Source organism: Stegastes partitus, unplaced genomic scaffold (assembly GCF_000690725.1).
Source record: "Stegastes partitus isolate 25-593 unplaced genomic scaffold, Stegastes_partitus-1.0.2 Scaffold74, whole genome shotgun sequence".
NCBI lineage: Eukaryota > Metazoa > Chordata > Actinopteri > Pomacentridae > Stegastes > Stegastes partitus.
The window spans coordinates 1,068,235-1,092,837 of record NW_007577805.1 but is presented as its reverse complement, the minus strand read 5'-3'; the positions used below and the strand labels follow the sequence as shown (position 1 = coordinate 1,092,837).

General features: G+C 43.2%; 2 protein-coding genes across 2 annotated transcripts in view; one reads left to right on the top strand and one right to left on the bottom strand.

Annotated features, from left to right (window-relative positions):
* The window catches only part of chrm2a (cholinergic receptor, muscarinic 2a), an 82,832-nt gene extending 65,985 nt beyond the window's left edge, over window positions 1-16,847 (top strand). The window contains exon 3 of the mRNA XM_008276495.1: window positions 13,311-16,847. Within this exon, the coding sequence (XP_008274717.1) occupies window positions 13,352-14,860 (1,509 nt within the window). The 5' untranslated portion in view covers window positions 13,311-13,351 and the 3' untranslated portion in view covers window positions 14,861-16,847. The remainder of the gene's footprint in view (window positions 1-13,310) is intronic.
* A 6,437-nt stretch (window positions 16,848-23,284) lies between these two features.
* The window catches only part of ptn (pleiotrophin), an 18,232-nt gene continuing 16,913 nt past the window's right edge, over window positions 23,285-24,603 (bottom strand). Inside the window, exon 4 of the mRNA XM_008276494.1 lies at window positions 23,285-24,072. Coding sequence (XP_008274716.1) covers window positions 24,017-24,072 — 56 coding nt within the window. The 3' untranslated portion in view covers window positions 23,285-24,016. The remainder of the gene's footprint in view (window positions 24,073-24,603) is intronic.

Genomic DNA, 24,603 nt, shown 5'->3' with positions numbered 1-24,603 from the left:
TGCTGAAAACGGAGCTTGTCAGCGCGATCAATCCCGTGTCGAGACCTAACGGAAAGACGGAGGCCTTTTTAAATCAAACATGATGCAGGAGCATGCTTCTCGTCTTTCAGAATGCTTCGTGCATTCTCGCTCGGCGAAATCAAAACGCCTCTGACAGCGCGCCAGCAGCTCTTCCTATGGGGTCTTGTTTTCAGAAAATTAAACCCTGTGATCGTTATTTATCTTTTTAAACTTCGCAAACATCATTTAGCTAAGCAGCCGCCATTATGAATGGTTATTCCAGGCGGGATGCCCTCTCAAGGCTATGCAAATAGGGGGAGGGTTTACGGTGAAGCAGGCATATTTAATACACAATAATGGATGGCGATGGCTGAGAAATGTAGGGAATGTAGCTAATTGTAATTTTACAGCTGAAGGAAGCCAGGAAGTGGCCTCTTTAAGAGTTTGTGCGATTTCAGGCATCGGACCCCCTCCTGAGAGGTGAAATACAAGACGGGGAAAAAAAAAACAGGTATCGCATCAGTCCACTACTAATCTCTTTCCATCCGCAGATAAATGAGAAGCAGTGACATGGTAATCAAATCGGGAAAGTGGAACCTGTCGAAATTGCCTGTCTGCAACGGCACAGCTTGACAGGCGGTCAGGTTTGAGCGCTTTTGAGTTTTGCCGCATCTGTTATTCGGATCAAGGTTGCCTTCCATGGATTAGCATCTGTCAGCTTTATTTTCAGCGACACCACGAGGCTTCAGAGCACAGATTACTGCCAAGGATGCTGATGGCCACTTGTGACCGGCTCTGGCACATTGCATTCCCCGTCTTATCTAACGCAGAACCGAAGTTGCCTCTTTACAAGCGTGAGACAGATCCCTCTGCAAGGGAACAACCACAGAGAGGCTTCATACATCAGTAGTTTCTTGGACCGCGGGTCCCTCAACGCGCCACTGAAATAGACAGTTTGTCATAGTCTCCTGCTTTTTGGATTGGATGCTGCATTTGAAGAACGCAGGAGACTCGACTTTTATATAAGTGTCACATTACCTACACCAGCTGCTGCTCCGGGTTAATGTACATCATAAGGTGAATAATTTTCTGCCTCGCTGTTATGTGAGAAAACGAGACTTGCTTCTGTAAATAGAACAACCTGTCCAAGGGCAACAGAGTGCTGCTGTTTTATTATTGTAACTATTAAACTCTGAATCACAGGAGAAAGACAAAGTAAAGGGGGTTGGGCAGTGAAATACAGAAACAATGAAGTGGAACAAATCCAACAGGCACACGCTTTATCTCGTTCCCTTCGCCTTCCCCGCCTTTTTTCCATTTTTGCTATCTTTCTCTATCTTAATGAGCACCACGGCTTTCTATCGAGGGACGGTGCCAGTGTGATACATCACAGGCAGGACACATGCAGGGGAATGAGGACAGGACAGTAGCAGGGTGACAGTGATGCCGGCGGAGCGATTAGGAGTGCTCAGACAAGGCCTGCTGATTCAGGGTGTGAGCGAAAAAGAGCACCATCATGCTCGGGGGGGGGAAATTGGCAGAAGTTTCCATTCTCCACTTGAGATGAAAATGTTGGGAGGACTTTGGGTTGTGTAACACTCGGGATTTGTGTGTGCGTGAGAAATGTAGTCGTTTCGAATTAGGAAGCGTCAACTCCCAAGATGGAGTCCAGTTGAGTTGGAGTCAAGGTGAAAAGCTGGATTGGTCCAAGTCATGACCAACATGAGAACAAACCTCCAGTAAGCATCAAGGGACACTGCAAAGTATCCAACCTGTTGAAACAGGAGAACCCAGAGAGAATCCACGCTGCATGGGGAGAACATGCAAACTCCACGCAGGAAGATCCCGGACGTCCTACCTAGGACACGAACCGGGGATCTTCTAGCTATGATGCTACCCATAGAGCCACCTTGCAGCCCTGTTTCTACATATTAAATTATTAAATTTAGTTCGAAAAGACTAAAAAAAAAGCAGGTCGGAACAATTCATTTCCATTTTTAACAAGAAGAAAAATGTAAATTCAATTTCTCTCAAGACCCAACACCTCGTTATGTGGACCATCCCATGACTTTTCTTAACTGGGCCTAAAATGTTGAATGCTAACTACGTGCTTGACAGCCTGTGAGTACGTAGAAGTTCAACCTTTTCAGAGTGTCGCATTGAGAATGACATTAACAGGCTTGTGGTCTTTATGCTAAGCACACTTTAGTCAAAGAGTTAGTTCTAATTGCTCATCGGCCCGAGTGAAAATGTCTGGTCATAAAGTCGGTCAGCAACGAGAGCCTGTGGCGCCAATAGAACCACTGACTGTACAAAATCTGAGAGCTCACTCAGGATGTGTGTTAGTTAAAGCTTTGTTTCGAAAATAATTAGCATGTTTCTCATTATATTACCATTCATAGTACTCCTAGCTGTCCAGCTGTAGTGAGAACGGTGTCTACCTCTCTGAGTATGGCCTTCAAATCAAACTGCATCTCTTTTTTTTTCGAGGTAGCTTCAATATGTCTCTATGGCAGCCTGACTTTGCTCTCTGGTGAAATTTTCTCAAACACATTGAAATGATGTGGCCTTAACCGTGGAATGGAGAACCATCTCCTCCACAGTACACCTACTAACAAGCTTTAGATCTGTCCCTCCACCACCATGTCCTCATCTGAAATCCAGTTTCTGCTTTTTAACCAGAGAGCATGTGTCACCTCCCTGTCCACTGTTTTTTATTTGTTTGCTTTGGTGAGTTTTTGTGCTGATATATCAGATGCTTCAGGTTGAAACTATTTTATGGTTGTGGAAGGCAACGTTCTTTTTGTCTTTGACTCTTCCACACTCAAAATAACGTCTCCGGCTATTGAAAGTCGACAAAACCTGCCGCACATGTCACCTGGGAGAGGTGGTCTGTCTGGGTGTTCTGGCAGCACAGTAAAGCAGCATTACTGGGATTAACAGCTGCAATATGATTACTGTTTTGGAAATTGCACTCCTTTAAACTACTCATTACTGAGAAATAATATTGCAATTGTGGCCTAAACCTGCTGGCTAAACTCTATCATTACTCAGATGCAACATTGCAACACACGAACCCTCTGAACCCCAAAAGCTGCCTGTGGGTTTAAAGGTACATGTTGTCTTTTTCTTATTCTTTTTTTATGCCCAAATTAAATCTTTTATCAAACCCAGGAACAGCAAAAACAGAGAGTGATGTTGTATGACTTCTGAAATCATGTGTGACCTGCAGTTCTATCAAGAAAAATAACTGAATATAAGCTTATGATATTTTGGCAAAGTCACTTTATAATAATTCTAATTATTCATATAGCGCTTTTCAAAAACTCAAAGACGCTTTACAGGATAAAAGAACAACAAAAGCAACTAATACAAAAGTAGACTATGCAGAAATACAAGCAAGCAGATAAAAACAACACAAGGTATCAAGATAAAGGTTGAAGTGAGAAAAGCAGAGCGAAACAGCTGAGTTTTTAGTTTGGATTTGAAAATTACTGGGTCTGTGGTGTCACGGATGTGTTGTGGGAGAGAGTTCCAGAGGGTGGGGGCAGCGACAGAGAATCTCCCCAGGTTCAGTGCTTGGTCCTGGGAACGATTGAGAGGTTGGCATTAGCAGAGCGGAGGGTACATGTAGGGGTGGAGCGTATCTTTGAGGTGAGAGGGGGCCTGGTTATGGAGCGCTTTATGGGTGAGTAGAAGGATTTTAAATGTAATGCAGTATGGGATGGGAAGCCAGTGATGGTTTTGAAGGACAGGGGAAGATGTGGTCTCGGGAACTGGTGTGGGTGAGGAGGCGGGCGGCAGAATTTTGGATCTATTGAGGATGCTGGTGGTGGTACCAAAAAGGATGCTATGTGATGTAATGAAGGCGTGAATGAGGGTTTCTGCTGTGGGGAGGAGGCGGGCGATGTTTTTTAGATGATGGAAGGCTGTTTTTATGACAGAATTAATGTGTTGGGTGAAGGGCAGTTTAGTGTTAAATGACGCAGAGGTTTCAGCAGTGGGCTGAGGGTGACAAGGAGGAGTTATCAAATGAAAGATGGAAATCTTTCACTGTAGAGGGAATCGGCACCAGTGATGAGGATGTTGGATTTACCAGTGTTAAGGTTAAGAAGACATGTCTAATTTAAAAATGTTCCCAAAATAATCAATTTAACAAGATTTAGTCAGAAAAAAAAGGAAAATGTGTTGTTCTGCACAATCATAGTCACTGGACTTGTCTGTGACTTGTGGTTGAACTACAGGCAGTAGCTGCACCTGTGGTCCAGATGTTTCACATTTTTGTAAAATATTAAAAGGAAATTCAACTTTATTTTTTTCTATTTTTATGATTTAGGCAGGGCGCAGTTGGTTAGCACTGTTGCCTCGCAGCAAGAAGGTTGCCGGTTCATGTCCCGGTGGGGGCACCGGGATCTTTCTGTGTGGAGTTTGCATGTTCTCCCCGTGCAGCGTGGGTTCTCTCCGGGTTCTCTGGCTTCCTCCCACACAGTCCAGAAACATGTTGAGGTTAATTGGTGATTAATTAATTAATTAATTGGTCGTAGGTGTGAATGTGAGTGTGCTTGGTTGTCTGTCTCTAAATGTAGACTGGTGACCTGTCCAGGGTGTCCCCTGCCTTCGCCCTGAGTTGGCCGGGATAGGCTCCAGCCCCCCATGACCCTAGTGAGGATTAAGCGGTGTATAGATGATGGATGGATGTTTTAGGCATCATAACATGATGCACAAATAAAGTTTTTGAGTCCTTCTAATTTCTGTGGTTGTGTTGTTTCCATAGAAGTGGAGGACTTTATATTGCTGTCAAAAATAAACCCACAGTAAATAAAAACTGTGACAGCAACATAAAATGAGGGTTAATAAGAAATGGCCTTTCTGTTTGTTTGCAGCAATGCTGCCTCATCGTTCATTTTTCCCTCATAGTTGTGCTTTCTCAAACTCTTCAACAGCTCAAGACTGAAGTATTCGCTCTAACACCTACCCATTCCTTTCCTTTGAACCACAATACGAGGAAATGTGACACTCCACACTTGTTCAGCAGTAGCAGCTAAGAGCAGGGTTCAGTTGAACCAAGTCTGTGAAAGCAAGCCTCAGTGCAGCATGAGCCCAGCTGTGCCTCACCTGCATGAGACGATTACCGAGCTAATACATAACTGTAGAGACTCTGTATGGAGTGCATCCATGTCTATGCTCTATATGAAATCCGTAATGAGCCAGTAACTACCAGGAGAGACTAGCAGGCCAGCTCATTACCATGCATAGTATGAAGTAGCACGGACAGCAGGGGGGGTCCCAGAGGCAATATAGAAAAGGGAACAGGCTATATTGTCATTCTCATGACAGGGGGGGTGTTCATAACTTGAGAGGTGCTCTTAGCTATAGCAGTGAGATAAGGATTGATTGTGCCTCACATGATGTTTTACATGAGTGTTCCTGGCCAAACAAAGCTTAGCGGTGGCTCCTCTCGCTTATCTGAATCAGCTTCCAAAGCAGCAGGTCTTTCGAAGATGAGCCGTGGAGAAAGACATGCACTGCATTGTGCAAGAACAATCGCCGATGTTCTATTTTTGCCCACATGAGACACAGATTAGATAATCAAAAGTGGGCATATTTTTATGGGAGAAGAAATGGAAATGTCAATACACTTATTCAAGCTCGAAGGATTTCTGCGTGCACAGCGTGGAGAGAATAATGCACGGAGATGGCTGTACATTGTTCTGTACATTATTACATTATTATTTCTGCGGCTTTGGCCTCGCACATTTGAGCAGGCAGTTGCGAGCTGGCAGCATCCTGAGGTATTTCACCAGAGAAATGACTCGCCTGCCAGATGTTGGTTAATATGTCTGCGTGTTGATTATAGCTTGTTGCAGGGCGTCCTTGGTGCCCAGTGAAAACTATGTGCCATGTATCAGCTATCAGACACCTGGGACGACTTCCACGAGGAAAAATAAACAAGAGGCATTGTATTACAAGCTGTGGTGTGTTTCCTGACATGATTTTTTTCGCTGTAAGATAATGACGAAGGTATTTTTAGATCGAGGAGGCTGTTAATGGCGAATATTTGTGCTGATACTGGAAACACATCTGATGTTACTTAAACTATAAAAAAAACAAATCCCCATTGAGAAGTCAGACTAATGAAATTGTACGAGGTGGGGTAGCAGCTCACAGCTCTACTCTTGAGAAGCAATTATGATTAGAAATATGGAAATCTGCTAATTAAAGCCAAATCAGCGGAGTATACACGGTGCACGGTTTTTCACTTTGTGTGAAATAAAATGTTTAATGCGAAGTGAGAGGCGAAATAGTAAGACTGAGTAGGTAGCGTGACAGCGTTTGTCAACTCGTAGCTGCTGCAGAGCCTCTCGGTGTGACAGCAGAAAATTGACTCGTCCCCCCTTTACCTTCCCAGCTTGCTTGAGGACATTGTTCATTCATTACTGGCTGAGCTCCAGTGTTTTCTTTCTTTTTCTTTTTTTTTTGCATCCCAAAAGGCTTGTGATATATTCCACTCAGAGTGGCTTCTGAACTGTCAACTCTGGTTAGAACCGATCTTTCCATTGACCTGTTCAAGATGAGTTGGCCTCTCTATTGGCTTTTTAATCCACGCTCAGCAGGTTAAAACACGCTTCAAAAATGCGCATGTCTAAAGGATTCTCCGGCTTAATGTGGGCAGGTTACTTTTTTTTTGAATCGAAGTTGCTGGCAGGGCTGCCTGGCAGAAACGGCAGAGGTCGTGTGTGACACCGTCATTTTTCACAGATGGTGCCGAGGCTGCCATCGCAAAGTAGCTGGAATATCAATAGACTGATCTCGGAGCGTTCTCTGAAGAGGTGTGTGGAGGTGTGTGGGGTAGGGGTGGGGAGGGAGGTTGGAGGAGAAGCTGGATAGAGGGCACCTTAAAGTGACATTCCTGCAATGCTCGAGATAATTTGCGGTAAATCAGCATGAATATCATTTCTATGAAGTGGCATCTAAAGGTCACGGTGAAAGAATTGTGAGTCCGCGCTGCTGTCAAGACTCGAGACAATTCATCAGCCGACATTAAAGAGAGTGGAGCAGTCGCTTGGATTAATTTGGTTGACCACATGATGGGCTGAAACTGGAGATGGGTCTGGACAAGATCTGCATTCACACACCCTCCCCTCGTCGTGTTTTTAATCATAATATGTGCTCTCACAAAGACATGGGAAATCTTCTGTGTACATTCTGATGTCTTCCCCCCCTGCCCTTGGTGCGCAGTGACACATGGCCACCTACAGGCTCTCTGGGGAATCTCCGAGTAGATGACTGAACATTATAACAGCTTGTTTTTTGCTGCAGCTTGAATGCCATTTTCAGCTCGTTAACTCTCCCTTAATGTCTCTTTCTTGTCCACTTAACATGAGCACTTGCAAGAGAGGTTCAGGTTTGAGAGGCTTTGTCACATCTGCAAATGAGATTTTCACTATAATGACATTCTCTCATTCAGAATCCTGTCGTCTAACTTTTAACGAGAGGGCACTGTCGTGATATTTCATCGAGATGGTGTTGGAGAAGGTTGTGGACCAGCGTGACCCTGTGAGTTACGTTGTTAGGGAGTGAAAGCTCCTGTAAGGGTCTCCGGAGACAAATGGGTCCCAGGTGAGGATCAATATTGGGAGTGATTCCAAGATCCCCTTTTTCAGCTTTAATTGGAATACACAGAGCAGGGGAACCGGGGAAATCCCCTGGTTGCAGTTGGGCTCAAACTCTACACACACGACATGCTCTGGAAATAATACCTCAGCGCCACAGATGACAGGCAATAGCAAAGGTTCAAGATGCTCAGAACTAAGATCCATTTGGTGAGCAGAGAATGACACATGAACCACTGCCATGAGCCTTCTGGTTCTTGTATAACTGCAGTGGGACCCATGTACGTGTTCTTGGTGATGGATATGTCCGTTCTCTGCGGGGTTCAGACTCCACCTTGGCTGTCAGCGGTTGCCAATTAGTTGTGACTGTCACGGACAGCATTTCAAAGAGCGGACAGTGCTCACCTATGGATTTCATGTCTCGTTTTTGCAGATGTTTTTCTGTGACATGTCCTCGTCCTTCAGCACAGACGGTTGTGCAGTTGAGATTAAAGCAGTTTGGACCAGGATAGTCTGTTTATAACTTGCTCCTCGAACTGGAAAAGTTCACGACGGGGTCTCCTTGAGTTCCTCTTCAGAAACCCTTGTTACTGAACAGCTGTGGATACCACCTCCCCCTACACCTTTCTGACATTGGAGAGTGGAAATCTTTTGCAAAAACAAGAGCCTGACATGCCATACCTCGCTAGATGGTGACTAGCCAGGTGTACAAATGTGAGAAAGTGAGCTGGGTTTTAATGTTAGCTCAACTCCTATACAACTCCTTGTATCATGTTTTGAGCAAACAACAACATTTCCTGCATTTAAACAGTGTACCTTCCCCCATTTCTATGATGTTTCGTGTTTGTTTAGGGGCCCTTTGAACCGGCTTTAGGGACAGGATGGACCAGAAGATGCAGGCAATGCACTGGACTGTCTCTGTTAGCAGGAGGTTGGACTTTCAGTTCCCCTGGTGATGTGTTTTCCATCCCTTAGCAGGGGTTGTAGCATCCTGGTAGGGACAGATGGGATTAAACTGGAGCTTCCTTCTGGGGGCATCTGGGGTCTCAGGACTACTGCTCTTTTAAGTTCAAAGAAGCCAGTTGTTCTGAACTGGATGATTCCCTGTGAAGGTACCCCCCTGGGTTCACTCCCAGGTCCACATCCTGCAAGATATTACACAGCATTTGCTATCATTTCTGGACAAGGGAACATCCCCAGATTACCCAGAGTTCAAGTTTGTGGCTGAGGGAACCAACACCCAGCCTGGTTTTGTTTAGCCCTTTTGCATCACAGGCCGATACCCAATAAATGACTGAAAATGAATGGATAAGTGCCTCTGATCAGTCACAACACAAATATTTACACTGACTCTCTACAGGCGTCTGTCAGGATCCATAACTCAGTCTGATACCCCTGAGACAGTGGAAAGAGCTCAAGGAAATGAATGCAAATTTGTAATTATACTCGAGCTCCAGATCTGGATCGTTGGGTGGCCGGGTTTCATCAGAACACTGAGCTGCTGTGTTGGTTCGATGGTTATCGGAACAGTTTTCATTTCCTGCTAAACATTTTTTTTTTCATATATTTGTATGCATTTCTGGGTCTGTGTGTATCTCCGGTCTTTGTCAGTATCCCTGTCTGAATGACAGCCCTGCTGGAGAGGAGCTTACGCACACACAGGATAAAATGAGTCAATATTTACCGAAGAAGGAACTTAACCTCACAGTGGAGTCTAGAGAAAGTCTAGAGATAGTTGCAGTGAAATAAAAGACATCTCTTTTGTGAATTCCAGCCATCTCTAATGTGAACCAGTTTTTACCGGCAGATATTATGATTTTGTTGATTTGTCAGAAAATGGACACCTATGCTTTTTTTTTTTTTTTCAACTCAAGATGCGCAAGTGAAGTTTTTTTCTTTTCAAATTTGTTCATATCAGTGAACTGTAATGCCACTGAGAGGTGCACTGAATGGATCTGCACCCTGTGTGGACCAGCTAGACCGCAGCAATGATTGATTTTGCATTCCAGTCATGCTCCTGTGCAAACAGCAAGTAAACGAAAGCCTAACCCTGCACGCTTTTATGGAAAGGGCCAGCAATGAAAATGCATGTAATCATCGAAAGCAGGGGGGCAAGTACCCAGGGCTTTGCCTGGGATCAGCGCTCAGAGATGGAAACTTGGAATCTGGACACTAGGAAGGCAGTCGAATGCATCGGAGTACGTACAAGTACACAGCTGCCACAATTGAAAACAATGTTTCTTATGCTTGAATGCTGCATCAGCTGAAAGTGAACACCTGTTGTCTGTCTTATACTCAGCTGGTGATGTGTGTAAGTGATCATTTAGATTGTGACAAAAGGTAAAGAAGTTGTTGTAATTTAAGGAAAAATACAACTATTTTTCTTTTACTTCAGTGTTATTTGGGTTTACTCTGTGGTCACCTGCCCAGCTGGGAGTCCACCACAAAAGGCAAAGTGAGGACAGAAGTTGTGGGAAAAAGGCTGAGGTTGGCCCTCTCCGCTTCCCACTGGGCACAAGCAATTTTCAGCTCTAGTGAGCCAGCTCCAGGAATACCTAAGTCTGAACACAGAACAATACTCAAGCTCATTTATTCATGTCTTTCCAAGGCAGCAACTGACTTGTCACACTTTTTCCCTAGTACACTAAACAAAAAGTACACATTTAGGATTACAGCATCCACTGGCACACGTTTAACTCAGTTAGTTAAACAGAAAAAGTTGAAGGATGTTGAAACGTACACCAAACCTATTTAATGTATCGCTTCAAGTGTACTGAGCATATTAATCCATTCAAAATGTGATGAGATAAATGAGAAAAATCTGAATATTCATTTCTCTTGGGATAATAACAGAGGTGTCACTCATGTTCTGATTGGGCTCAGTCAGATTCTCTGGCACCGACTGCAGCAGTACTGAGACTTGCAGGTAAGCTCTGTGATTGATAGCTATGCTAAGAGGGCCACTGCTGCTCTCCCCAGTCGATGACAATTGCACTCCTGCTCAGCAGGCTGCAGTGCCAGTGTTCCTACCAGTCAACACTAAAGCAAAGTCTTTCTATCTTTCTACTGTTCAGCACAACTTTGCTGCCATTGCTCACTGTCACTTAGAGAGGCGAGATAAAGATGTTTTAAGCAGGAATCACATCAGCTCAATGTAAAACTACAGCCTGATGGTAGAGGTAAAGGAAATCTCAGGCTTTACTTGGAGGCTGGAGTGTCTACTGCAGGATGTCCATGTTAACATGACTCTCAGTAAGTAAATGGAAGCTTTAAAACCAAGCTTAGGCCCCCTTGAGACCTTTTTTTTCAGAAAACGCGGCTGTCCACATTGAGCCTAAAAGGGATTTGTGTATCTTTAGTTGACTCTAGCCGGGGCACAGCTTTCTGTGTGTTGTGGCAGAGATTTCAGGTGTGGGACGAGGCTTATGGCAGCTGGAGGTGGACAAAGAGCAGCTATGGGAGTTCACTGCCTCCACAGTGCTATGACCATCTATACTGATCCACTTTACTTCTCTAATCCACTTGGTTCAAACGAGCCACAAGTGTGTCCCATTTGTATTGTTAGTGTTTTTCAATGTAAATCAGTGGACTTAAACATTTTATGGGGATTAGGCCAGCTTAGCTCCATGCCTAATGCAATGATTAGGGATTTCTGGCACCGCAGATAAGTGAATGTTCACTAGTTACTCAGCCACTGGGCTCGACGGTTAAAGACCTTAATGCCAAAATGGCAAAGTCTTGTATGGCTTTCTAGCTGCAGAAGCGTCACTGATAATGCTTCATTAACTTTGCTTACATTGTGATAGATCAGATTGGACGTCGTCCATTTGATGAAGCCAAACAATCTTTAATCTAATCTTGTATCATTAAATTCAAGGTGTTATCCAGACGCATGTGGCTTTCCAAGTAGTTTTTAGTTAAGTTCACCTTGATTTGTATTCACTGCAATGTCAAGAAACTTATTGGATAGCATATTGATCTTTCTTTTAAGTCACAACAGATGGCTACTTTCAAAAGGCTTCGATTCAGAGCCAGAATAAGGTTTGGGTGGCGCTTTCTCCAAATTGAGGAGCTCAAGGAAGAAAAGTTGAAGCAGTACTTCACTTTGATAATATGTATGTCAAACTGAGAGGTGATAAGTCACCAAATGTGCCATAAAATATGACCAGCAGCACCCCAGAAACGACTCCAAGAGCTGTTAGAATACTCAGGACACAGAGCAGACAGAGCACATTACTCGTTATATCAAAGGAGTATATGAGTCGCACCACTGAGCAACGCTTTCAAAATCAAAGCAAGGTTTACAACACAGGCGAATGTTTAAGGTTAAAAGCGAGAACTAGTGGGTCACTTGGGGATCAAAAGAATTTTATAGTGGCGTATGAAGAGAATTTTTAAGTGCAAGTTGGAAATGGACCTTTGAAGATAAAATGTCAGCTCCAATTTTGTCAATAATTCCTTTTAAAGTTTTTATTGAACTCTTGGTAATACGGACTGTGTGCGATGTATAATTATCACTCTTACCCACTTGCTTTAAGAATGTATGCACTAACACTCCATAGTTTAAAAGAAAGACCCATCTTAAAACACCCATCAAGTGCAAATATGAGGGTTTGGGAACGCACGCAGGAGACAGAAGAAATGAAAAGACAGCAATTCAAGCCACAAGCTAGTCATTAGGCATTATGTGGTCGAAAATGTATCCATCAAAACGGAAAGGCAGACAAAAGCCTGGGAAAAAAAGTGCAGCTTTGAGCAGTCTGCGTGGAAAAAAAAACCAAAAATGCCAAGTTGATAACAGTGGAGATGTACATCCTTTGAAACGAAAGCAATGTTTTGTTTTGTTTTCAGAAGTCACATGTGTCTGTGGAGAAATTAGTTGCCAGGGCTCGTTTTATTTTCTTGTAGGTCTGCTATTGAAGGTTTAAACACTTATACAGAGCTAGTAATTAAATAAACCGATTTGCCCAATGTGTAAACAACCTATTGCTGGTGATTGTAGAATTAATTACACTTTATATTAAACTTTGCACTTTGCCGAGGATAGTTTTGATCCTAATTTGCCACGTTGCCTTGACTTGTCTCATTTTTCATCAACCCATTTCAGTCGTACCATCCTGTCAGTGTGTTTTTTTTTTTTCTCTCTCTCTCTCTCCGTAATGGAGCAGGTGTCTAATGGGAAAATGTTATTTATGAACTGATTATGAAAAATATATGTGCCAGATATCTGTTTTCCTAATTACTGAGCTGATTGGTGTACAGCCAAAATTGCTGCTGACTAATGATTTGCTTTTAGACGGTGCTAAAAGCTGGTTTAAAACAAAAGGTCACACTGTTCACACTGATGGTTTGGAGAAACCTATATTTATTTTTGTAATCTATCTCTGGGTCGTCATTATTCTCCACTCACACCATTACATGCTCAAATACGGCATTGTGTGCAGTATTTGGTAGCGCATTGTTTTAGATTTTTACCAAATGCAACTGCTCACAGTCATTATCTATTTTAATTTAGATTGATTAGTTTCTGCTGTATTTTTAGACTATTATGTCTGAAAACACAAAAGTGGCTGAAATATATTTAGGTAAACTATTTATTACTTTATCCACACCCCTATGAAATGACTAAAAAGCTGAAGCTGTCGTCATCTTTTGTACCTTATTACAAATCCTCTCTTCTCTTTTGTTCTCTTGTAGGTTCCATCTGAGTAGGAGGTGGCGACAAAAGACCAAATGCCATGGATGTACTCAATTTCACATTCTGGAATGCCTCTGAAGGCAATGAGACAGAACCTGTGGAAGAGGGGGAAAGCGCCTACAAGACCGTGGAGGTGGTGTTCATCGTCTTGGTGGCTGGCTCGCTCAGTCTGGTTACAGTTATTGGAAATATCCTGGTCATGCTTTCCATCAAAGTTAATAGGAACTTACAGACTGTCAACAACTATTTTTTATTCAGCCTTGCATGTGCTGACCTAATTATTGGACTGTGCTCGATGAACTTGTACACGGTCTACATAGTAATAGGCTACTGGCCCCTGGGCCCGGTGGTGTGCGACTTGTGGTTAGCCTTGGACTATGTTGTCAGCAATGCGTCGGTCATGAATCTTCTCATCATAAGCTTTGACAGATACTTCTGCGTCACCAAGCCCCTCAGCTACCCCGTCAAACGGACCACCAAAATGGCGGGAATGATGATCGCTGCAGCCTGGGTCCTATCCTTCATCCTCTGGGCGCCTGCTATTCTCTTCTGGCAGTTCATTGTCGGTGGGCGGACAGTACCTGAGAAGGAGTGCTACATCCAGTTCTTTTCCAATGCTGCTGTCACTTTCGGCACAGCCATTGCCGCCTTTTACCTGCCCGTCATCATCATGATTCAGCTCTACTGGCAGATCTCCAGAGCGAGCAAGAGCCGCGTGAAGAAGGATAACCGCAAGCCATCAGGAGCCGCCCCAGAGCCTCTGTCGCCTGGACAGAGGAGGAACAACTCTCCAAAACCCAACAATAACAACGTACCGGGGGAGGATGCGGGGCATTCCCAGCATCAGAATGCTGAGGACGGGGCTAACCAGCATGATGGAAAACTGCAGAACGGCAAAGGACCTTCTTCCACCACCGCCGAGGGGGAAACCGAAGGCGACGATGGGGCAAGGGAGAACTGCGCTCCCGGAGAGGAGAAGGAGAGCTCCAATGACTCCACGTCTGGCAGCGTGGCTGCTTCCAACCAGAAGGACGAGGAACCAGCCGCATCCACAGCCAACTCCAGCGCTGAGACAAGCCAGCCGCTCCCACGTCAGCGAGCCAAGGCCGGGGGCTCCAAGCTGACCTGCATCAAGATCAAGACTAAATCGCCCAAGGGTGACTGCTACACGCCGTCTAACGCCACCGTGGAGATCGTCCCGACCTCGGAGCGGCAGAACCACGTGGCGCGCAAGATCGTGAAGATGACGAAGCAACCTCCGAACAAGAAGAAGAAAGCGGCGCCATCACGGGAGAAAAAAGTTACCCGCACCATCATGGCCATCCTGGTAGCTTTTGTAGCCACCTGGACTCCTTATAATGTGATGGTGCTCATTAACACCTTTTGCTCCAGCTGCATCCCCAACACAGTGTGGACTATTGGTTACTGGCTGTGCTACATCAACAGCACCATCAACCCGGCCTGCTACGCCCTGTGCAACGTCACGTTTAAAAAGACATTCAAACATCTCCTCCTCTGCCAATATAAAAATATTAGGTCGGCCAGATAAATACGGGCCACTCGGGAGGAGGAATTGAAGTATGAGTTGCCTCCGTGTGTGTGTGTTTGAGTGTCCTCCATCAATATGTGTGTCTGTGAAAGGACTTCACGTGTTCACGCATGGTAAAGACTGCAAGAGTATATTTTAAAAATCACCTTCCATCCTTTTATCATTAGTTTTCCAATTTCTCTCAATAACCGGTTGTAGCACTTTACACGAATCCAACTGAAGCCAGTTGCGTTGGGATGTGTTGTGCAGGAGCAGCATCGATAAGGAAGGCTGTGAAAAAAAAAATCTGTGTTACAGAAGGTCAACAGGCTCAAAAAACAAGTGTTTATCCAGGAACAGGAAGTGACACTTAAAAAAAATAAAAAATGGCAAAGAGCAGAGGAAAAATCTGTAAGAAAACACAGGAAAACTTCAAAATGGGAAAATAGGGCTGACTGAATTTACAAACCTCAGAAGTTTGAAGTTCAGTGAAGATACCTGTAGATAACTGTACATATCGGTGTATATTCTATTTGTGTGTGCACATGTAGGTGTGTGTGCTGGCTCTGCGTCTGTGTGCACACCCACTTGTGCCCCTCTGCCTGCCTTCTCTCTGCGTGTGATCATCATCATCATGCCACTTCCAACCAGCAACATGTAGAACACATTTGGGCCTCTTTTTCTGTGTAGATTGCCTCTGACATGGTCACATCAGGACTGGAAGCTATCCCATCTAACGGCGAGCCCCAGTGGAATGAGCTGCCATCAATACATGATAGACGTATAAATATATTGAAGTTGCACTTGTTCCGGCCAATGTCCAAAACTAACAACTCACATCCAGAAATATTTTCGAGCCTAAAATGTCAAGTTCAATATCTGTCTCCAAATTTCTGCCTCCACACCAGAACTGTGGTGGTAAATGCAATTTGTTTGTGCTCACATGAAAAAAAAAATATTGTGATGATTAACCATGTAGTTGTCCAAAAGATGAAGCTATACTCAAGTATAACCGTTCACTTGAACCTGTCAAATAAAACTCCCTCTGCTGGAACATTCTCACCCCCAACTTGTCACATACAGATGTTTGGTTGTGACCTGTTGCCATGAATTTTAATCGCACCGATTACCCCACTAGTGTACAGTTTTGTTTTGTTTTAAATATTAGCAGGAGAGCTAATATATAGTCTGACAAGGTTTGTAAGGATGTTAGTCAGACACAAGAATGTCACTGTCTTCTAGGGATGCAAATTTGAAACCATTTTCTTAACCGCCACAATATCAATCAGTACTTGATTAATCACTAAGACATACAAAGTATAGTGGATGATTTTCCATTTGCAAATGAGGCCATTTTTAATCATTTTTATCCTTTGCCGTAAAATCAGTAAGGTTACACTTGGCTTTTGAGACACTGTCCCAGTAAACTATGCTGGGTGGAAGCTGTTAACTGCCACAGAAGTCTTTGTCATGGTGGCCCGTTGCTAGCTAAACACCCACAATGCTCTCTCCATGACAATATGGTGCTGTTCAAGCGACTACACCCTCAGGTTGCTGCAGTGTTAAATACAGGAAACGAGCTGCAGCCTCATTGCCAGGAAGAGGTTCCACCTGGTGGCACAACCAGGTACTACAGCTAATGTACGACATGTTTTCTGACATGCTTGTTCCTCATCTTGTGCTTTATCGCTTAATATATATTAATCAGTTGAGCAATTAATTGAGTAGCACTAAACATTGGCATCCCTAGTTTACTTACTTTTCTTCTTTTTTTTTTGGCATTCTTTGGTCAAGTTTAGACAGCAAAAGTTTATAGTTTGCAAAAAGAATTCAGGACATTTTAGTGGGCATAATTTTCCCGTCTGTAACAACTATCTCCTTTATTTTCATTCTTACGATGGTGATGAGTCCTGACACACACCACATGATTAGTTTCCTGTAAATGAGCGACAGTGACAAAAACAGAACAGTAAATTTGGATGCGATGCTATTGCATCTTTTTCTGTTTACAGAAGTTAAAATATAAAAGGTCCCTTTTTCGCATCATTTTCTATTTTAAGGGTCTGTGACTGTGACAAGTTGGAGGTGAGATCAGGTGACCCCATTTAAAAGAACTGCTGGACATTTTGGAAAATACGTTCATACCAGCGTTAGATAAGAAGTTTGATAGCTCTCCTGTCGGTTAGCTTCGTGTAGCATAAAGAATGGAAACAGCTAATCTGGCTCACTCCTAATGCTGTTTGATTAACACACTGTATCTCATTTATTTAATCTGTGCAACACCTCAAACCCCCCCAAAAAACACTTTGCTGTTCTCAGAGGGTACTATTTTTTTGTTTCTTGTCACTGCAGCCATCCAAGGTCCTCACACAACCACAAGAAACTACAACGGTCAATTACACGGTTTGGATTTGGCATGGATTCAAATTTTATTTAAAAAAAAAACACCAACTTGCTGAATACAACTGTTCATGCACCATTACGGGGAATAACCAAACAGCTGTAAGTGTAAAAACAAACAAGACCGCACAACAATAGCTATGACTAAATCGAAAAGAAGAAGAAAAAAAATAAAGAAATGTGTCATGAGATTGTTCAGTCGCGCTCTTTGATTTGCCATCCACACAAACCGCATCACTTTCGGCTTTTACTGCTGACAGGATGTCAGATGTTTATTTTATGGCAGCTATTAAGATATTTATGTTCGCTGTCAAGTTACCCAACACTACCAAGAACCCGCCTACTCAGTGAAACAGGTGGTTGGAGCTCAGAGCTGTCCTTTATTTTATTTTTTGTCGGTGGGAAGGCAGCGTTTTGTGGTGTTTGTTTCGTGTGTGTGGATGAGTGGGAGACGTGCTTTGATTCTCTTGATTAGTGGATTGATGTCAGCGTGTAGCGTACAGATGATGATTGTGAAGGTGTGTGTGGGTATCCATGTTTGTGTGTGTGTGTGTGTGTGGGTATACATGCTGACGAGTGTTTGCGGCGCTCCAAGAATGGAGTTTACTTCTGATCACAGGTCACAGCCTTGTGATTTAAAAAAGGGCTATTTCTCTGTCTTTAAATGTTTTGTAACTCATCTCCTTTTTTTTTAAACTTTTGCAACCAACATTTAGGTTAATCACCTCAATGAAAACCCTCAATTCTTAAATTAAAAGTGATAAATAGTTGAGCGTTTGTCTTAATGACAGAAGAAATTAGAAAATATCAATTTGCTACGAGACATGTTGTGTGCGTTCATGCGCGTCATCCGTCATTTCAGCTCATTAGACGATTCTTCGGCTGTTGGGAATGTACGCTCACCAGTTGGGTGTGATGAATATGCAGGAGCATTTTGCCATCAGGAGGTTGCCACAGTGGCTGGTAGGGGGGCTTTGTAAAGAATTACGCCCGCACCAGCAGCTCCTCAAGGCTGTCTCCTTTTTAAAGAGAGATCTGGGACAGATCCTATAATGAAAACTCACCATGAGGCTGATCAGATTATGGGACGATGTGGAACACCTACATTTGAGATGAAAGGCTGCCCATTATACGCTCAGCTTGTGCTACACGGCCATGCCCCACTTAGTTGCTCCGCTCGGTCCTGATCCTGTTATAGTCTCCAACGCTTCTAAGGTCACGAATGTAATGTAAATATCACATGTGCATTCATAAGCTCGCTCTATTATTCATTAGTATCTCCTCCTGCTCCAGTTATTCTATCCTATGCTTCAAACAGCACGTCGGCTCTCCGTGTCGTATCATCTGTGCCGGACGTATTCAGATCCTCTACTTGAGGAAAAAAAAAAAACACCGCATCCTCTGCTCCAAGGCGTACTCCGCTGATTTGACGTGTCCAAGTCGGTTTACTAGTGTCAGATCAGATCGCACTGCCTGTGAAAACGGTTGCGTAATGTCTTCTGAGGCTCTGGAGGAGACGTGTCAAGTCTGCTTAAATTACTCAAGTGATGCCGCACCCAGGTGACCAGGCCTAGACGTGGAAGACTATTTTGCCAAACAAACAGCCTGTTGAGGTTAAAAAACGGCACGGTTGAATTGAATTACGTGCGGCATAAGACACTTTAATTTCATTAGTTGTTGGAGTGTGACCTCAGGCTGCATCAGTGCTGGCCGTTGTTATACTATAATGTGCCGGACCCTTAATTTAATGAACACGTAGGCCTGAATCTATTCGGCGAATAACCCTCTGAACCCTACGCTGTTTCTGGGTATTTCTTTTGTCACGTTTTTACTCACTGTGGACTCATTTTTCACTCCAATATGCACCTTTATGGAAGCAGCACAACCACGACTGGAAGTAGAGAGGACTCGAAAATGTATTTTTTGGAGTATAACACAGTTAAAATGCCATAGATCAGAAAAAAGAAAAAAAATGTTACTTTACAAAATTTAAATAAATAAATAAATAAAACCAGAATCAGCATAAAGGACCTTTTTGCAAATTCATACATGTGTTGCCAATTCAACCAAGAAGTCCCAGAGTTTTTGTCAGATGACTGTCGGTTTGATGGCTTCACATGTGTCAAGGACGACAACATTTTTGATGAGTTTTAAGCTTAGATTTGATTAGGTTTTCAGCAGAACTCCATGTCAGAGATGAATAGTTCAAGGACTCCGATCCGAACGTTTCTTCTGTTTTTATACTTCAAAAAAATAAATCATGGCTTTCAAACTTTGCTGGCAGGTTTTGGGGTTCAGATTTAATTGGTAATCAAGACTCAAAGATTAAATTAAATAACAGATTGACTGAGAAAATACTGAACAGAAGGGTTGTGAAAACTGTTACTTGCAGCTCAATCTATATGCAACACTTCTTTTATTTAAGGTTATATATATTTAAGTTAGATTTCAACAATTTCCCCGAGGTACCCGACCAAAGGAATCAATAAAGTTCTATCTAAGCTAATATAGAAGTTTGCAAAATGTACTTTAGTAGCAAAAGCACACGTACTTAAAGGTAGAGTATGCAATACTACTTCATACACTTTATGTTTAATCTGCTAAATATCTTCTCATGAGCCACTAAATGTTCAGTATGTGTGTGCTGGAAAAATATCCAGATTTCATACACAGTCTTGGAGGAGGCTGTATGTATGTTGTAATTTAGAGTCATTAGTAGATGCCAGTTCATATTAAATGTTGAGTAGGTCACAGTGTACCATAATGTACATGATCATAGTGCAATACGTCCCTCTGAAATGTAGCTGAGTCATCATCTTCATACACAACAGTCAGTAGAAATATAAAGTAGCATAAAGTACCTCAAAGCTTTATTTAAGTACATAGCTTTTGCACGTTGTTGTCCTTCCACTCCCACAGCACGCTAAGGGATGGTCCATATCTATCTGAGAAGAAGAACCGAGGCACCCATCCGAGTTCCCCATCCAACCATCCGTCACGGTGATAAGTGGAGCCACGTCTGTCTGACATCTGTCACACATCTCAGTAGCGAGCAAAGAGCCTCCCAGAATATCTGATTAATCTTCGCTAAGCTGTCGTTTGAGTGATACCAGCGGGGGAGTAAGTGGCTCACAGCTCAAGCGGTGGTCCAGGGGTCTCAGTTTGAGCAGCTGCTTGGGTGTTTGATGGAAGGTGATGGCAGTTTATCACCTCCCGGAGCGGCGGAAAACCCAAAGTACTTACTGCATCTCGCCCACTTTTTGCAGGTGAGGGCCAAAGTTCTTGCAAAGCGTTTCGATCGTCCCGGTCTTGTTGCCAAGTTGTTGAACGGACGAGAACGGGGGGCCTCGTGGGATGTTGGGTGACATTGAAAGATTACAGCTGACATGCACGCGATGGGAGAAAGCTGGCTGATGGCCCTAAGGTGCGTTTTGTACGTTTGAAACAGATAAGTTGTAGTCATGGTTACAAAGGGAGTTGAGAAAGAGGAGAGAGAAGAGGGGAGGAGAGGGTGTCTGTCAGTGACAATATCCAAAGCTCGGGGATCACACAGCAAGTGGACCATGTTTGGAGAAGCTATTCGGCGCAGTTCAGCCAAAGGTTTTTTGCTGCTGGAATCTCAGTGTCCCAGACGAAACCTGCCGCCGGGTGTAAACACAGAGTGATACGGCACCTTTTTATTGTGTCTCATTCTCGCGAAAACAAAAACCCATCACTCCTCGCCTTCGCGGCTAAACGGTCATAACATTTTACGAGTCCATTCAAAACACGTTCGCGGGACGTCCATCTGTCTGATAAAACAAACACCGTCTCTGTTGTAATCAAAGGATCATCGTGTGCCGTCAGAGCTAGCTGGGCTCCTGTTCATACGGCTTATGTCAAAGGGCTACGCTCCTTCTACGGAGCGCGTGTAATCAGTGACGGCTTCGAATTTAAAGCTTTCTCTGGCTTCTCTTGGGGGCTGTTTTTGCTGAGAATAATCTCAACAATCTCGGGCAGCCGTGCAGATGTGGGGAAAAAACTGCAGCAGCTTGTCCACGCTGTGAGAAGAAAGCATATATCGCCGGATTGTACGGAGCAATTTGAAGTGCCTTATCGAGAGTGACATAAACAAATTGCTCTTTTATCCTTAAAATCCCTCCCGTTGTATCTTCAGCGTGTCTGAGCTGAAAGTTGTGGATTGTTGCTGCGTATTAAGAAGTGTGTTATTCAGCCTTTCTCGATGTTTTTTTTTTCCACAGCTCTGAGCTCCCATTACTGTAATTTCCATCTTAACACTGACTGCCTGATTGCAGAGGCGAGGAAAGTTTAGACTGAACAATCTCAAATGATCATCTCAAGGCCCGCGAAGTCATTTATCCCCAAAAAGAAATGTTAAAAAGTGGGCACATTTCAATACTATCTCGTGAGCACAGGGGGCTGTTTTGATTGATTTCTCCCCCAAATCCGTGTATTTGTTATATGGGAAATTGTGCTTCCCTCTGCAAAACCTGTGTGTCATCATGTCGAGATGTCATTCGAGTGTGTGTGTGTGTGTGTGTGCATCTCGCTGTGTGGGGTTTTATTTTTTTCCAAATGGCATCCTCAGCATGACGACGGCAGATTGGACAAAATATCACGGCACACATCAGGGAAGCTGATTGTCTCCGTCATCACTCCTTCCTCTTTAAACAAGTCTTTCAATAGTAACAAGCTTCCAAAGACTCACTTGGGCACAGCTTTCTGTGCTACTGGAAAAACATGTAGATACATGATTATCGTACATTTTCTATCACGGTTTTTTTGTAAATCTGCTTGTACAAAGTTCCAAAAATGTAGTATTACAAATTAGATTATGATCGATGTACAGCCAGAGTTTTTCTTTTTATTTGTGGAGGGAGGAAATGTTATTGCAAATCTATACAGATGTGAATTTTATGGAGTTGGGAAGCATTTCAAAGAGATTCTAAAGTCGAAGGTATAAATATTATGTGAGTTCATGATTTGCGAAGGAATGGATAAAAAAAAAAAAAGGGGCAACTTGGATCCAACTTTTCCCCACATTGGAGCTGCTTTCATGAGTGACTTCTGCAGCCAGAAAGAGGAAGAAGAAAAAAAAACTTGGAAAGCCGAGAGGAGCACAAAAAAAAATCTTAAACTAGTTTCAGTGTGGCCCAAAAGCCCCGAGGCAAGGGCTTCATTTTAGATTTTTTATTTTTTTTTTCCACCTGTAAATTTACGAGGCTTCGCACTCACCTTGGGAAGGAGCCGGACACACTTTCTAGCTTTTTGCAGTTTTACCACCCTGGGGAGAAGGTTTTGTGAAGCGACCCAACGCGTGTCCAAGGATTCGAGCGGTGCGGCGCCCCCCCCTCCCCTCCCATCTGAACTTCAAGGGTCACCAAAACCGTGTGGATTTAAAAATCAGCAAAAAAAAAAAAGAAAAATCCGTAGCCTGCTGCAAGTGTTAAATGTACATTCAGGTGTTCTTTTTTTTTTTTCTTTTCATTTGCTTCTGTACGTAGATGTTCATGTGTGTTCACTCACTGTGGCTTGTGGCTTCTCTTGCAAATAGGAAAAAAAATATATAAATTGAACAGTCTATTGTTTGCATTGTACATATCTATATGATAATACATTCTATGTAATTCGGATGCGGTACATTTGAAATGTACATACACATGTTTAATAGCTACTATCTGAATGTTTCCCTCCCCGACAAAAACCCCCTCATTTATTCTCTCCTCCCCCCCCTCTCTCTATGATACTCCCTGTACAGTAACAATGGTATTGATTTCCGTTTTGATGCATTCTTGATTGATTATTTGTTCCAGGACAATGAATCTGAGTGTTATTATCACCAGGCCACCTATGACACTGTAAAAACGAACTGCATTAAGTGGTTACATTGTGCCATATTCCTCTCAGAATGAAATTCAAATAAAAATATATGAAATGTGTTTTGGGAAATGTTTTTTTTTTTTGATTGACAAGGACACACAAGGACTTTTTTTTTTTTGGTGTCTTTTCTAACTTTTACTTTTTATTTCATGTGTTTTTTTTCTCTTTTTTGGAAATGTACCAGGAAACAAAAGGAATGTTAACTCCAACTACAATGGTGAGGGCTTTTTTTTTTCTTTCTTTTTTTTTTACAGCCAGGAGAGATGAAAAGTACAAATCAGTGGGTATAAATTGAGGTACAACAGAGCAGCAGGAGGAGAATAAAACTACAAAACATCTTGCACATTTGTACAGTAGGTATTTCATGCAACCTCCAGACAGAACTAACTGGAAATTTAAGAAACAAAGTGTTACAGTTTACTTGGAAAAAAAAAACTGCAAATGCACGACTCTTGTTTGTTGTTGTTGCTCAGATTAATTAAAGATGTTTATAGCTTCAATTTTAACCAACTGATTCATTAAGGCGGGGCATGGACCAAACAGGTTTCCAAATTAGGGTTAGGCTATGCATCTGTAGAACACATTCTAGGCAATTTGTTCATAAGAATCCTAGAAACAACATCATTAGGTGAGTAAACAAATCTTCTCATTATTCGCCCCTACCTACCGCCGAGTATTACATCTCCTACCGCAACATACAAGTTGTTCCTTATCTAGAGAATAGAAGAAAAAGTACACGTTGTCGCTAAAAGTCATATCTCCACTGGTTTTTGTCAAAGCTATAAAGGCTCCTAGTGTCAACCTACAGGACATATAAGGAGGAACCGTGTTGAAACAGGGCAGCGGACGCCGTGTCCGCCGTCTTCTTCCGTCCTCAACGAGGCTCAAACAACCTCATCAGTCCATTTGGGTGCGCTCTCGCTTCTTGCCTTCCTTCTTTTGCTTCTTTGCATCTGAAAGACAGAGAATGACAGAGGATTGTAGCGTCTGTATGCGTTTTAATCGCTTATTTTTATTAATCAGAGTGCAGCTTTAGTGCTCAGCCTCTCCTTTGGGATTGATTCAGTGACCTGGTGTATCCACCCCCCACCCTATGAAAACCCGCTTTATCGGCTTCCCACAACAATGGCTCGGCAACCTGGCAAGACATGACAGAAGCCGCAGAGCATGGCTTCCCTCTCCGCTCTGGTGAACGGGAAAGAGAGCACAACCTGCAGCCCGGGTTGGCCGGCTCGCTCCTGGTTAGTTGTTTTGTTGGGCTGTCAATCCGCCGAGCTGTTTGCGCATCTGTCTGTTGGTCTGTGTCTTAACTTTTCAAATCTGCGACGGCTTTGGTGGGTGCAGGGAGGAGGAAGAGCACAGGTGCAGACAAAAACAAAAGAAATGCACAATCAGAGGATCCTGAAAAGTGAATGTCTGGTTTGACTTGAACCGGAACACCAAACAGCTGCTGTACAGAGGTCAACATCAGCTGCCGGTGACCA